At 35.3% G+C, this 16,102-nt stretch overlaps 1 protein-coding gene across 6 annotated transcripts in view; it reads right to left on the bottom strand.

Moving 5' to 3' along the window:
* The window catches only part of LOC126845000 (nuclear factor 1 X-type), a 101,615-nt gene extending 86,850 nt beyond the window's left edge, over positions 1 to 14,765 (bottom strand). Inside the window, exon 1 of one of the 6 annotated variants that reach the window (XM_050583576.1) lies at positions 14,465 to 14,765. In XM_050583576.1, coding sequence (XP_050439533.1) covers positions 14,465 to 14,467 — 3 coding nt within the window. In that variant the 5' untranslated portion in view covers positions 14,468 to 14,765. Of the gene's footprint in view, positions 1 to 6,889; positions 8,220 to 13,701; positions 14,065 to 14,464 lie in introns of those variants that run through there. The other 5 variants (XM_050583573.1, XM_050583572.1, XM_050583571.1 and 2 more) reach the window with 5 other exon arrangements.
* Positions 14,766 to 16,102: the final 1,337 nt, after the last annotated feature.

Below are 16,102 nucleotides of genomic sequence, written 5' to 3'. Positions count from 1 at the left end.
AATATGAAATATGAGCTAGTAAAAAAAAAAAAATGAATACTTCGCCTACGACATAAATCACTCGTGTCCCCTTTGTGTAGTGCCCAAGAACATAAATCTAATCCCCAAAAACGTTCTTTTGTTTCGATAACGGGACGGGTACCTATAATATAGTACTTTAATTATAGAAACTGCGGCGACTTGTATTCAGTAGTCGAAGTCCTTGTTTAGGACCTTAGCTCCTCTGATTCCGGCATCGGTGATAACATAATAGAATAATTGCCGTGTAGTTGCCGCCGGATGGGTTTGTGCATATCAATTTGCCGAGCTGAGGCTCAGTATAAGTACATGGAACATAAGTCCCCGGAGACTTGTACGCCGAGAGCACCACCGTTATCGCGACCATCTCCCATAATTAATATATAGCCGTTATTACATATTATTATTATTATTATTGCTATTGTATCGGAACCCCGTTTAGCTGTATTATACTTATCAGCGCAAAGGTGTATTATATCGTATAGATATGTATACCAAAACTAGGGCCAAGGGACGTGTCGACGACGACCTGAACGCGTTCCCAGCGGAACACCGCCAAAGACTTCTACTAATATGCATTAGTGTTGTACACATATTATTATATAAGTCGTTCTGCTGTTGTCCTTTGATAATCGTAACCCGACCGGAATGCCTAATAGCATTTGGTTAAGTGTCCCTGCAAGATGCCGGGCGAATCCTTTTTACCAATTACCCACGTGCTTCCTGTCCACCGCCGTTGACTCCTAATCAAAAGTTTGATTGTCTCCTACATTAACCTCTGTGGTCGACAACGACGCATCCTCCGTAACGCCGAATCACCACATAATAATATAATTTACATTGTACATATTATTATCTCTTATACCGGTTAATGTGGAAAAGTTCAAAGTTCGAGCTTCTCTTAAAAAAAAATACTATCATTTAAAGAACCGTCCTATATGGAAATAGTGCAATGATAGTTCACGATAGTGTTGATCTTTTATGTCTCATCGTGTAAGTTCATAATATAATGATTTTCGAACTGCCTGGACATAGATAAATTATACGGTAAGCTCAGAAGAACTAGGTAAATTAAGGAACGCGTGTTCAAACAATGTATTAGGTTATATATATATATATATATAGGCCATTAAAAATGTATAAAAACTTTATTAAGTTTAAAATCAAATTAATTATTATTAACCGAGCTAATGGTACCATTAAATTTCCAAATAAAAGTGACTTGTAAAAAATAAATTGAAAAGATACTATTTTCCTCTGTTTTTTATTGTTTTAATATTGTTTTGTCTTTCTTTTTATAGTGATTGTATGAGTTATATAAATTACTTGGAAATACCACTTAACATTATTCAATATTCATTAAACTGAAACAGTCTTTAATCATCAATAGAATAAGTGCCGCTCACTGAGAATTCAAACTTAAAAACTGTAATGCTATATAAAGTGTTCTAATGCGTTTTAAAAAAAAAACAAAATTGTTCACACCAGACCAGTTCCTGTACTATAAATAGTAGTACCCGCATTTATGGTAAACGAATTCCTTCGGACTTCGCTTATCTCTCAAGTAAAACGGCCGTCTCTCGTGGTATCGTATTTAGCTCTTTTTTTAAACATAATATTTTTTAGCATGTGCGCCGCGCCGACATTAGATCACGGTCTGCGAATAGACCAGTTAAGCTTAACCGTAACATTGTACAGTATATATATATTTTTTTTTTTTCAAAGGTGATGACGTACGACGGCCGGCAGCAACAGTACTCTTTTATCGCTACGGTTGCCCTAAACGAACGGCATTGTCACTCACTTTAACTTAACAGCGGCGCACAGCAACGGCAGCAGACGTTTACCTGTAGGACGAGTGGTGTATAAAAAAAAACGGACACGGAGGCCAAAATTTTTTTTTAAAAAAACAACAAAATAAATAAACAAATTTCAAAATACGCTCGGGTTCAACTGGATTAAATCCAAGCGCCCTTCAAAAATATATGATATCAAACCCGCGTTCCATATACCTCGGTCGGCGTTTGCCAAACGTATCCTGCGCGATTTTATTTTTTTTTAATTCTAAATAAAATATTACCCGCCTTCTCCAATCCCCCCCTTCAAAAAAAAATGTTGTTTATGTATACCGACGTCTGTACGGTTTTCCGACATTCGGTATTATTATCGTGTGTATTTTGTTTTGTACGTTTTGAACCGCATATAATATATTTTTTTGTCGGCGACCACGGCCAGTATTTGGACTTACAAGCGTTGCGTGCACGAACCTCGGTGTTGTATTTATATACATACACACATTCGGGCCGCCGCCGCTGCTATTTTCGAACTGTGCGCTTTCCGGCCGAGGGTACCTGTATATTGCCTAATCGAAACGCCTTCGTCAAGGTTTCGAAGCGAGCGTTCTAAAATAAAAACGTTTTCTAGCGAAAAAAACAAAACAAAAACCCCAAATAATCATTTTATATCTCTGTTGAAACCCTGCCAGAAAGTCAAATTTTATTATACAGCTCGAGTTGTACAACGGGGCCGATCCGTGTTCGCAGGGGCACGATCAAGTGTTAAACATTTTTCGAATATGATATAAATAATAGATGATAATTAGACCACATATTATTATACTGCATTTGTTCTCACAAATAATAAATATAATAATATTTTTGATTTTAAATATTATTCAAGATAAAAGCTTTTTAAGTTAAGTGATAAAAATAACAAGACCATACATATACATAAATATTGTTCATAATTCATTATCCTAACCTATGAAGTCTTTAATTCGAATAATTTCAAATACCTATGTATTGTTTATTGTAAATCAATAGCAAATAAGTTTATAGAAAATTAATTAATTTAAAAGAGAAATATTTTTAGGTACACTTTGGTCGTTGTGTCAGAGTAATATCTTTAATAAAATATATAGATATATAAAAAAAAGTTTTAAAAAATTAATAAAATTATTTAATTGGCCAATCTGTACAGTCGTAACTTCTCATAACTAAGTTTTTCATTCCATTATTATATATTTATTTTTTTATTTTTTATGTTAATTTTTTTAAAGCGCGTCGGGTACTCGACAAAATTAATTTAACGAACAGTAAAATCATTAAAACGTCAAACGTGTAAACGTCACAGATAATTTCTTTTTTCAAATTATATTTTTTGGAGATTTAATTTTCGATAAAAGCGAAAATGAAAATAAAATATCATACGAATTCGGTCGCCTACTGTATTACAATATACTGTCAACGAACGCTCTTGGTCCACGCAATAATAAATAATGTTATTAATTTTAAGACCAACGACGCAATCCCATTGTCTCCCTTCGACAGTTGCACATCACATTGGCGCGTAGGTATGATGTATGTAGTATGTGTGTTTCTTAGTTAAATAGTAAAAGTTGTGGTTGCCTACTACTAATATAATACAATATTTCTATTGTAACAACGGCAAAATAATATTTATTCATGCCAAAAATATAAAAACCTCATTGCAATTGTTATATTATTCTTATTTCTTGTATCAGCTCGTCTGTGAGCGTTTTTGTTACAAACAAAAAATTATCATATTTTAATAACACGCGTTCAACGCCAATTTATATGAAAAAAAAACACATTTGATTAAACACAACTTCTAGATCAGTACCCTACGATAGCTAGTAAAAATATAATACAGAGCAACTGTTCGTTCAGACCTGCTTGCATTCAGTTTGTATTAAATTATATTGTGTATTATAGTATTGCCTAATGTCTATAACTAATAACCATACACATTCTGTATTCGTCCATTATCGTTTCGTATACAAGCGTAGTTTGGAATTAAACGTTGTGTTTAAATTGAAATTTTTGTAAATAAATCAATGTTTTACTGCTTTGAAAAAACAGATGTCCGAATATCTGTATTCGAAAATGGTGCATGCGGACCGCACGTTTATCGGTTCAGCAAAAAGATCTAACAAGCATCGTCCATGTGAATCATAATAGAGGAGAAAAAGCAAACACTTATAAATGAAACTATGACGTCAGACGAGATAATTCTGTCCTTTAGGATTCATCGATTCGGTCACTATCATTAATACTAAAATCCTGGACAAATAAATTAGTGAAGAGCTATCAATTACATACCTATGTGTCCTAAATATAACGAAAATTATGTTCACGAAAATATTCTGTCAAATGTAATCTTTAAAGGCTTCTCATAAAAAATGGGGCAAAGTGACCAAAAATATTGTGTGAGTTGGACATCATTCAAATAATTTTTAAGCTAAGTAAAGTTATAATTTAAAAAATGTCTATTATTTCTCATCAATTGCTGTTCGGTTATTAATTAGTAATCACTAATATATTCATTATTTATTAATATTTGTTATCCGTCGAGTACCTACAATTATGTATTATTTTTCTTTTGTTTAAAGTTTACTTTTATCTACCTTGATAAACGACAAATATAGAAACTATCTAAGATGAACAACATATGTATAATAATTTATTTTATTTAATCAATGTAAAAATGTATTGAATAATGAAATAATATATGTATTATTCAAAATTTGCGCAACTCTGAGTGTATAACTCGTTAGTTTATTATTATATCGATTAATATATACTGAAACAATCGACCTTATTTTCATATAATCTACTGTATGGAAAAGCCTCCGCCGCCGTTAGTTGTACCTATTATTATATTCGACCCCTTTTCTCCGGTTTTTGAAACCGATCCAATCAACCGCGGTACATATATAGTTCACGTGGCTTGCGGACCCACGCAATTCCGGGTCAAGGTCGGGTCGTTTCGCGAGGGGCGTCCGTAATCACAATAATCAAAATATGACAATACACCCGTTAGTCGTACAGAGACACCTTTGCAGCAGTGTGTATAAGTAGGTGCCATAAATGTATAAGAAAAAAAAAATGTCAAAAAAACTGTGTATTTATCTTTGTTTTAAAATTAGCCCCCTAAAAAAATAATATATATATATATATATATAGTTCCATACATTCATTTTAACATGGAGGTGATGTTTTTATAATATTTTTAGTTCTTAAGCAATCCCAATTTTTTTCTAGCGAAATTAAGCCCCTATAGTAATGCAGTGTGCACTTATTATTACATAATGAATTAATTTACACTGAAAATTTATTTACATTTATTTATGGGTTTTTTATTATTTTTCAGACGCGGATATCGTATTGACCTTAACCTCGGCGTGCGCTAACGTGTTTTTTATGCCAAAATCTCAGTTTGCTGTATCAAAAAAAAAAAAAAATAATAATAAAAAGAGTTCAATCACACCACGTTTGCCAAAAATACCACGTTAGTAGTACTATAGTTTTGCAAATAATAAATATGTTCTTGTAAACTCATTTTCATTCAAAACAACTACTTGTGTGCAGTCTTATGATATATTTATATAAGAATATTCGAATACGCTTTATACATTATTATACATATAGTTTACTATACACTATAGTTTTATATACTATCACTGTACAAATTGATTGTCTTCGACGGTATAATCTTATTAGCTTTTTATTATTTTTTTTAGCTTCTTATTTTTTTGTCATTTCAATCGTATGTATGGAAATACGTTTGTAAAACAAACGGACACGTTTACAGAAAAAAAATATAATAATAATAATAACATAATATTTTACAATACAATGGACGTTTACCTCGCGAGACTACTCAATTATATATTTTATTCAATAACGTCATTCGCGCGAGATTATTAACTTCCTGCGCGGTCGTATAATAGTATAATACTCAATTACAATTGACTATCAAACCGACACGATTATCGTGAAAGGTAAGTAGAAAAAAAAAAATAAAAGAACAATGAACAGTGTATATGGTTTTGAATAGATATGACCCACACATGCGCGAAAACGTGCGTTATAATATTATATGAACAAGTCGATTGTCGTTTGTTCCCGACGAAAACAGATGAATAAACTACAGCTGATGATTAAAAGATAAACACATATTTAGATTGAGTTTCAACGGTTGCGCATATTTTGTCATTGTCCCTAAAAACCATCGTAGACCTCAAGACGTGGTAAGTGAGACTATAAGCCTGCAATACAAGCGGTGGCATAGTTTCTGATGTCCTTATTTTAATGCCAGAGTCAAAATTATAAACTTATGAGGTTCGTCAGAGAAATTTGGTAAATCCTATCTTCAATGTTATATTTACCCTTAGGACACGAGCCTGGCCTGATGTGGACCCCGAATAATACAATTTACATCTTTACTTTTTTTTTTTTTCTTAAAGGGCCCCTAAATTCTCTTTGCTATCTTATCTCCTGATATAGGTAACCAAACAAACGTTTTTAGATACATGTAATCATAATATTTTTGTTTCTGTAAACGAGCTTGGTTATAATTTTTTTTTCGTTTTCATAATAATAAAATTACTAAACCCGATAAAGAATGTATAAAATATTTGCTGCAAAACACGGGTATGCCACATGGTACATGTCCTCATACGATATCGTTAGTTGGTCGTGAGCACTAATATAGGTATATTTTCAAATTCAACGACAATGCTAAAATACAATTTTTTTTTTTTTTTTTCAAAGGGTTTTTTCAATATGATGTCAAACAATGATTTGTTTTTTTCTGCTTGACCGATAGTAGCAAATCGTACGTGACTATTAACTTTGATAGGTCGAAAGTTAAAAAAGTGTAAACTTTTTTGGAAAAAAATTGGCTAGGTTTTTTTAAGTTTCAACTATGAACCGCTAAAATCGAATCGAATCGAGACAAACTGAGAGGGACGTTGTACTACGATTTTTTAGGCTTACTTTTCACAGCCAACCGTGCAACGTTTGGCCGCACTTCTTAGGGTGCCGATTTTTATTATTTACTAATTTACCTTGTGTGGATAACACTGAGAGTGCCAGCCGGACGACTGCGGGTATCCAAACACAGCGGCGGCGGCGGCGGCAGCGGCGGGTTGCTGGTAAGTGCCGCACTGATACATTTGACCGCGACCCCGGGATGTCGTTTTTCAATCACTGCAAAACCGATCGGCACCGGCCTAATAAACCGACATGATAGCAACAAGAACGGCGTTTCGGAAACACACGGTAACTCGGGCATAGAATTCGGTACACGTGTTGCGATGGAGTTAAGGCGACTATAGGACAATAATGATATGTGTACTTGCGGCACGATGCGGATATCGTCGGGCCGTCTCGTGGTCAATAACACCGCCGGTACCACGCCGCGGACAAGACTACACGCGCAGCTATAATATTATATTGTATAGAAATCGCTTGCGGTGACAAAATAAAATAAAACACAAGCGAAACGCACCACTCGGTTATAATAACATTACATTGCACGCGACCGACGACAGGACGACCGCGAGTGAGAGAGAGAGAGAGAGAGAAAAACGGAGAGAAAAAATCAATCACGTTCCAAGCCCCGCCTTGGTCTATGTTCCTCGGCCAATCCATGTACCGTTCGTGATAAACGACCACCGCGGTTACCTATATTATTATCGTGTCCTACTATTTTGTGTTCACACAGCCCCGTATGGGTGTACCTGACGATTGCAACGAGCATGTCAAATGCACAAGCCGAGTCGGCTGTCGAGACGACCAAGTGCATCGTGCACTATTGACGATCATTAATGATAATTTTCGATCGTCCGACATCAACCCTGTGGTATACCTAATTAGGGCGTAACAACCATCAGACCTGATGACATATTACATCAACCCCTGCACCCGTGGTCTCTTTTATGTATCGTGCCCCACTGTCAGAGCCGTCTTTGGCCATGCAGGAGCCTTTTAAGAAAACAAAAAAAAACCGTTAGGTTAGCCCCCATCAGGTCAGGGGTTCTGCACCAGCACTAAACTTGGAAAACCCCTTCGGAATCAAAAGGCTGTAAATCAGCTACACCAGATACCCATATATATGGTGTAAAATCTTCCACGTTAAACTTTGTCAATCAAGTAAACCTTATAAACAGTAAGTGCGGACCTATCACGCGATTCACAAAAGTCGATACTGTCAATCCTTCTGGGCCGTCTGCGTCTGAGTGCACAATATAGGGTGTATGACTGTCCCGACTACACGGAAATAAATTCCAAACGTTTAATTCACAAAACACATGTAATGATTCTGAACGGTTTCCAACCACTACTACTACTACTACCAGCTGATTTCGCGGACGGTTGCCAATCCGGTGGGCATTATCAATAACCCGTTTCTTACAATATTATTATTATTAATTGTTATATTCTGGTAATGCGTTGTTACTTATTAGTACCCGAAACGTCATACTTTTTCACTGACACTCACGGGGTATGTTAACCGTCAAAATCCAATTTCATAATAATAATAACAATAAATAATTATAATATTATTTATCCTATTTAATTTTTATACAATTATTATAATTCACAATATTTCTTCTTTTTTCGCAATTCGCTTTATAGCTATTCAAGAGCCTTTGCGGCTGCTACAAAATCTCTCCACGATATTCTACCTTAAGTGTATTCTTCCCAGTTTATTACACCTAGTTGTTCCATGTCATTTTTCACTTTGTCCTTTCAACGCTTCTTAGGTGTGCCTCTTGGTCATTTGGATTCCAGTTTAATCGTTGCCTTTATATTCTTACTGTGTTTTCCCTTCGCATTGCATGCCCATACCATTAAATTCTTTGGCTTTTTACATAGCTTGTAATCCACAGTACCCCAGTTTTCTCTCTCTTAATTCTTTTTTACACCTTATTCTCCATTTGTCTCTTTCCGTATCAAACTTAGGTTCACATATTTCCTCGATATCTTGTTTTCCAGTATTATCAATCTTTGTTCCATTCTCTTTGACAGTAGTCATATTTCACAGCCATATTATGTCAACGTTGGTTGACAATATGGCTAATGGTAAATAAGGTACGACTGAGGTCATAAAAAATGTCTCTTTTTCTAAATGTTTAAGTATAATAATTAAACTTTACACACTTCAGTGCTATGCATAATGGAAGCCGCGTTATGAGTTTTATTGCTCTCTCTCTCTCTCTCTCTCTCATGTGCATACACACACACACTATAATAGTGATAATGATTTTATTTATAAATAGGTGTACATTACATGTATACGATTAAACATAATTTAAACCCCTTTTCACCAGAATGTAAAGTGGACGAGTGACTAAAGCGCTTAATCTTAGTCCTGAGCCGACTTAAAAATATATTTAAGACAATATTATTTTTGGAAGACCGCGTATATCCTCGCAGTGCGACTTTATGGTGCGGAACATAAACTTATGAGTAAATGCATTATAATAATTATTTATTAGATTATAAAAAAACGGCGCAATATTAAATGTAAAAAAATATGCTTTTAAAATATAAACCACTTTGGTGCTACGGTTTCTTTGCCAAATCCTAATGAAAACACATTTATTGTGTTTTTAATAAAAGTATAATATTCCCTTGATAAACACCATTCTGCATACAGAGTAATAATATTAATTATAATATATATATATATTATAATCATATGTATCTATTTAAAATAGACTATTTTGTACACTTGCAACGATACGCGAAAACATTACTTCACATACATAAATGAAAAGTCAAGCATATAATAAATGGGGTTTTTGACTATAACTTTACAATTACTACTACGGTAGGTTTGCAGTTATACTTTTCCGGTATCGGATAATTAAAAAATAGTGCGGTCTTACAATACAATAGGTATTATATAAGTATTATAATTAAGTATAATTATTTTCTCAAAAGCTGCAACTTTGCGACGGTAGTGCTGCGAGTCGCACGGGTGGTCCTTGTGTGGTGCCAAACGGACTTGCGCGGCAAACGACATCCCCCTATTATAATATATAATAATATGATTTCACATCAGCCTCCCCACCCCACCCCTCTCCCCTTACCGAAGTGAAAATACGTTCAGCCCGGGTAGCTTTGTTTATTTATTTATTTGCAAGTACGGTTTCGTTTATAATATAATAACACAAAATATAAAAAACGGATACATTTTGATACAACAGGCTCGATATAGAAATATAATAATAACTATTAACCGTACAATAATAACCACACTAAACTCCCGCGCCTAAAATGTATAGGTGACATTTTAGAGGATTTCAGCTTTAGCTGAGTATATTGAAGTCGAAACTGACAAAATGTACAACCTTGTCCTAGTAGAAAACCGAAAAAAAAAAAATTTGACAGCAGAGATTTCAACGATTCCTCCTAAATTAATTCTATATTTACCGACGATGAACATCGCCATGACTTATTTAAGGGCGAGACAAAAATGTTGTTGATAACAATTCTGTTTGAGTATGACCGTAGAAAATGATTAATTTGTTGTCAGCCATTAATTCGGTTAGATCACTGATATAATTATATATTTAAAAACAAAAATCGTTGGAATTCCTTTTCCGATCCAGTAACTAATGATTTTTTTTTTTTGTGAATTTTTGGTTTATTGTAAGTTTATTTCAACGACATTACCTAATACCTATTATTATTTATTATTTATTATTTAAATGGACTTTTGTACCCACTGGTTTATTATAATTGTGCGGCTATCATATTAGTCTATTATTTTTACTAAGCAGCAAAACTGTAACTTAAAATCGGTACAAACTACAAGTTATAATAATAATAAATTAGTTTTACACAAATGTAAAATTATATTAAATAGTAAAATTAAACCACTGTAGCAGACAGGTTGGTAGTTTGTGTAGAAATTATAACATAATATTATTGAATAAATGGTTAAATTACTAACAATAAAACGCACGTTAGTCACGATTAAACGATTGTATGGAAATATTATTGATAATAACTTATCGAATGATAAACTATTTTTTTTGTTGAAAGTTCACGTTCTCTAGTCAGAGGTATATTGTTTATATGGTTCGACTTAGGTAAATATTGTAATGATAATATTACAATAGTACCTTAGTTTTTAACTTACAAACGTGTTCGTTAGATGAAATATAATATTAAAATTTACGTTGCTTTCCTTTTATTATAAACACTTTATCTAATATGATAATGAAATGTTCTTTTTTTGTGACATTTTCCCAATACTCCTACGTTAGCAAAAGGTTTTTTTCTTAAAAAATAGATTATTAATGATATTTTTATACAACTTAAGGTGATTTATCCCTCTGACCACCCCCTGTAAATATGCCATTGCTTTGTAACTTAGGCTACACCTCGTGTGCCTGACGTCTATATTATGTGTGTGTGTGTGTGTGTTTATACCTAATATTATAATCATACCGTATTATTTCAAATACAAATATTATATTATACTACACTATTGTGTGGTCCGTATGCATTTAATTATCATTGTCTAAGTGTGCGCGCGCAAAACACATAAGACGGTGGGACATTATTAATAGAACCACTCAGGGTCCTCGCTCGTTTAGTCGACCATTTCTCCGGTGTAGAATGATATTATATTGTATTATTATTATTTCGTATAATATTGTACACACAAGCACACGCGCTACAGTTAGTATTGCAACAATAATAAATGACGTCTGACGATATGGCATTATTATATTATGTGCATGTGAACGTGTCTTAAAGCTCGGTTCCCAACGATTTAAGTTCTATATTTACAACTCCGGTCAAGCCTACATTTATATGTATGATATAGTGTTTAGAAAAAAAATGCACCGCCTAAAGCGACCAGACCGAATTGCCCAAGTGCAACAGACCACATTAGCCGCACTCGTCGAAAAAATAGACATTTTACCGTGCAAGTGTAACATAATATAATATACTGTTTATTACTTTAGTACTATATGATGACAATATATTTACTTGTGTAGAAAGTTTAAACATTCCCATGTACTTATTTATGCATGTTTGATATTTGAAGTTTACAGGGGCTTAACGTCAAACTACATAAGCGCTTTGAAGTTTTAAGATTGTGGCTTCCAAGCGTCAAAGACACGACTGTTTGGGTCTACAGGTAATAAGCATACTTAGTATTTCTGAAGTTCGAACCCCCTGTACTTGCTTTACGACTTTAGTGTTAAACTCCTATTAGATACGCGTTTTTGTTGGAGTTTATGATCTGTCATTGTTTACTGGAAAGATAGTAATTAAGAGGATGTCGCAAATGCCGTTTTTTCGTGGAAAAAGTAAATATATCTAGAAAACAAATACTGAAAGTAATCGAAAGAAAATAAAGAAGAGTTAAAAGAAGAACCAGAAGCTAATATTTGATTTATTATGGTAATAACTACAGTTTTTTTTTTTTTGCTTAATTAGTATACGCATTTTTTTTTAATGATGAACGAATTAGGACTTCAAGACAGTTGTTATATATTTATATGTCAAATCACTATAGGTATAGTGGGTTAATGATTAAAGTTGTGAACTATATTTCTCTATATAGAACTGGTAAACGCGAAATTTACAAAAGTGTTTAAAGAAACTAAACATTTTTTTTTCTTATAATTGATAACGTATGATTCAAAAGTAGTCAGTAAGTGTTATCACAGTAGGTACAGTGAAGAAAACACCAGTTTAAAAGTCAACGATAAAGTTTGCAGTTCATTTACAAAACAAGCGAAGTACTTTGAATTTAGATTGTAAAAGAAGATGAATGACAAAAATACAAATTTCGTTATAAGTTTAAAATCTGAACCTTTCTAAGCGCGTTTTAGCGCGGGTTAGTCTGTTAAGAGAAGCGTACGAATACATACAATTATAAGTTTAATATATAAATAGATAGTACAGGAAGAAAAATATTAACATGTATTATTATCTACTTGAACTCAAAATTATCATCATACAACAAAATGCGTACGGGACATTAGCCAAAACCTGCGCCAATGTCTATACGCAATTATTGTGCTATACAGATTACAATTAGTATATTGTTAGAACATATTATATTTATCCGATATATTTTGTATAATGATTATTGATTTAGGTATAACACGTTACCGTAGCTTTGAGACTTTCAATATTGTTTTAAAATCACCTAGATCCGTTCATATTAGTTTCATATATAGCTTATTTGACATTAGTAGGCGAATGGTTAATACAATAAAAAATGTTTTTTATTGTTTAAAAACTAAATTTCATAGGAACTCAAAATGCATTTAAATACTTTTTATAGGATGGTGTAAATCACTTGCATGGAAAGGATAAAAACGCGCTAGCCTCCCCCCCGCCCACACACACACACACACACAAAACCAAAATGCGAGATCTCATTAAACGTCGGTCTTAGGTTTACAATCGAAAAACTTTCTATTACCTATTGCGTTTTGAAATGTATGAATAAAATCCTATTGAACAAAACTAATGATGTGAGAAATATTGCTGGTAATTTAAAATTATTATAGTATTTCACAATCAGAATCGATGGCATATATGTCGACTTATGACTGCCGGTTATCTTACAGTTAAGCGGACTGTTCGAGCAGTTGTCGAATAACGTCAGATTTTCAATAAGTTGCCATATTATAACTATAAATAAGAATAGTGTTTGTTATCACAACGGTTGACACTAAAATCAAATGTTTCAGATAGCCGACATTTTCTACTACAATGATAATATTATATTACAACTAAAAACAATTAAAAACTACAAAAACAACAACAAGCTAACTACGTCTGTCGTCTACGGTCTACGTCAATATTACTGTTAATAGATAAAAGGGATGCACACCTGACTAGAAGAAGGCGCCTGCAGATAGTTGGTCACGTCCGGTTCTATCATATAGTTGCGCAGCGAGTCCGGTATGAACATTATCGTTGTTCTATATAGTACCGCGGGTGTTGTTGTTAAGAATAATTAATGTTATTTATTGAATTCGAAAGACGGTCGCGGTTCTGTGCGAACTCTTAACGGACCGCGACCGTAGCCATGTAATGTGTGCTTTTGTCGCGAAGCTCTCGGTAACGGTGCACTCTAATAATATAGTGTTGGGAAGTTAGTGCGAGGCAAAGTTGATATTATTAAAGTGTTCGTTATCGGCGACTGCGGCGGCCGGGTAACGCGAACACCGTGCGGGCGGACTCACTGGGCGCGCAGAGCGATTTGTGCCGCGGTTCGTGAGGAGATGCGCCTAGGCGGCGGCCGAACACCACGCGGCCGCCCGATGGGCGGTGCCACGCCGGGGAGGAGCGTACGGCCGACGGCGGCGCGTGCGCCGGCCCCCCGACTGGGTTGCTGCCGCCGCACCCCCCTTTGGGGAACACGCGCTGCACGTGCGCCCCGGGACCCTTCCTCCCCCCCCCCCTTATCAACCGTCGCGATAGTCCCTTCGTCCGACGCCCTCGAATATTATAACGAGCCCGCGCGACTCCTCGCCTCTAGACTCCACGCGGCTATATTATAGGTATACCCAACAAGACCGTTGCGCGTACAGTAATAGTACGTATCGATATTAGCAATAATAATAAATCATAATAACAGTAACGGTTCTTACCATTATCGTCGGGGGTTGTGTTTTGCTGATTGATGTTCGGCCAGGATCGTTTCTTCCTAGGGTTTCGGCGGGACGGACATCGTTACGAACGGCGGTTACGATTATCTACACCGGAGCCCTGACCGCGTACAGGTGGGCTCTTGATTGGGGAGAAGGTGGGTGGGGGGGAGGGTGTCGGACGACTATCGACCCTGACGGATTTGTCAGGGGTACAATCCGGACGGTAGGAACGCGGACTGGAACGCGCGTGCACGGCGAATGCGAGTTGTGTGTCGTTGCGCGCGCGCTCACGGGTGTTTGCCGGCAGACTGCGGCGGCGGCCGTGTGTGTCAGCGTGCCCGTGTCGCGTTTCTCTCACTCTGTCTCTCTCGCGTGGTGTCCGTTTCTCGTTCTAGCTTCGTACACAGCATCCAGCGGCGGCGGTGGCTTATCCCGGGCCCGGGGCCGTCAACTATATAATAGCATTATATATACCGGCTGTACGGCAAAAATAAACTCTCCTTCCCACCGGGCGACCGCCGGCCGATTCTATTTATAAGAACGTACACACGCGCGCATATGTGTGTGTACGTATAAAATATTATGAGTACACACGGGTACCGGCGGCGGCTGTGGATTTCTGATATGGGATGCGGCGCGCGCGGTTTTCCGTCCGACCGCGGTGCAACGAACTCCGTACCGTTTCCACAGGGTTTACATGCCGAAGCACATGGTGGTTGCGACCCAGCACCGGAATACCGGCCACCGGAAGGGGGGAGCACGGTGCACCTGTATTAAGCCCCGCACGACCGAATTACGTAGCAACCATAAAGTCCTGACTGATGATTAATATTTACATATTTATAAGTAGTAGGTATAATGCTTGTACCTATACTAAAAAATGATGCAGATAATCAAAAATTACCTTGAATCTTGTCGTTAGACATGTCACATGTACGCATTTCGGATTTATTTTCTTGCCGCCTTAATTGCTACTTAATATTTATGGCCTTCCCATCCTTTATTCTGACATTCTCCAGGTCTTCCATAAAAACATTTTACTGGCGTGGCAGGATAAATGGTCATTTCTTCCTCCCAACTCTGTTAATGGTCTTCATCTCACACGAAAATAAATTTCTTCTTCTGCCCGTCTAAGATTTGGTCATAATCTCTTTCCGGCTTTCTCCTTTGTCATCTATCTCAACTCCCCTTCATACTGCACAGTGCACTTTGCATGATGTACCTACAAAAATATGTTTGGACCAAAAAAAAGAAATAAAAAATAATTATCCCAATTAAAATTATTCTAATAAACGGAATATTATGAAAAACATATAAATACGTGTATTAAAATTATAATAAATAAAAATGATAAAAAATTAAAAACGTTTGCTTATTTTTGTAGTGAAGATTCAAGATAATATACACAGTAGTGTTGCAAAAAGTTAATTGAACTAATCAATACATTTTATGGCTACCAATGATTTAAAGTAATAGGCATTTTGATATTGAACTACCTATCATTTTATTTTTTAGACTAATTATTATATTATATATTATTATAAAATGAATAATTTATCAATGATTAACAGATTTATTTTTCATAATACCTGTATCATATTAATTATTAGTTATTATTAACGCGTTATCAATAATATT

The sequence above is a fragment of the Adelges cooleyi genome, unplaced genomic scaffold (assembly GCF_023614345.1).
Source record: "Adelges cooleyi isolate 19-005CV unplaced genomic scaffold, UGA_ACOO_1.1 ACOO_flye_CR_arks_rails_tigmint_CR_PRNA_651, whole genome shotgun sequence".
In the NCBI taxonomy this organism is placed as follows: domain Eukaryota; kingdom Metazoa; phylum Arthropoda; class Insecta; order Hemiptera; family Adelgidae; genus Adelges; species Adelges cooleyi.
This window is presented reverse-complemented; position numbering and strand designations above follow the sequence as displayed.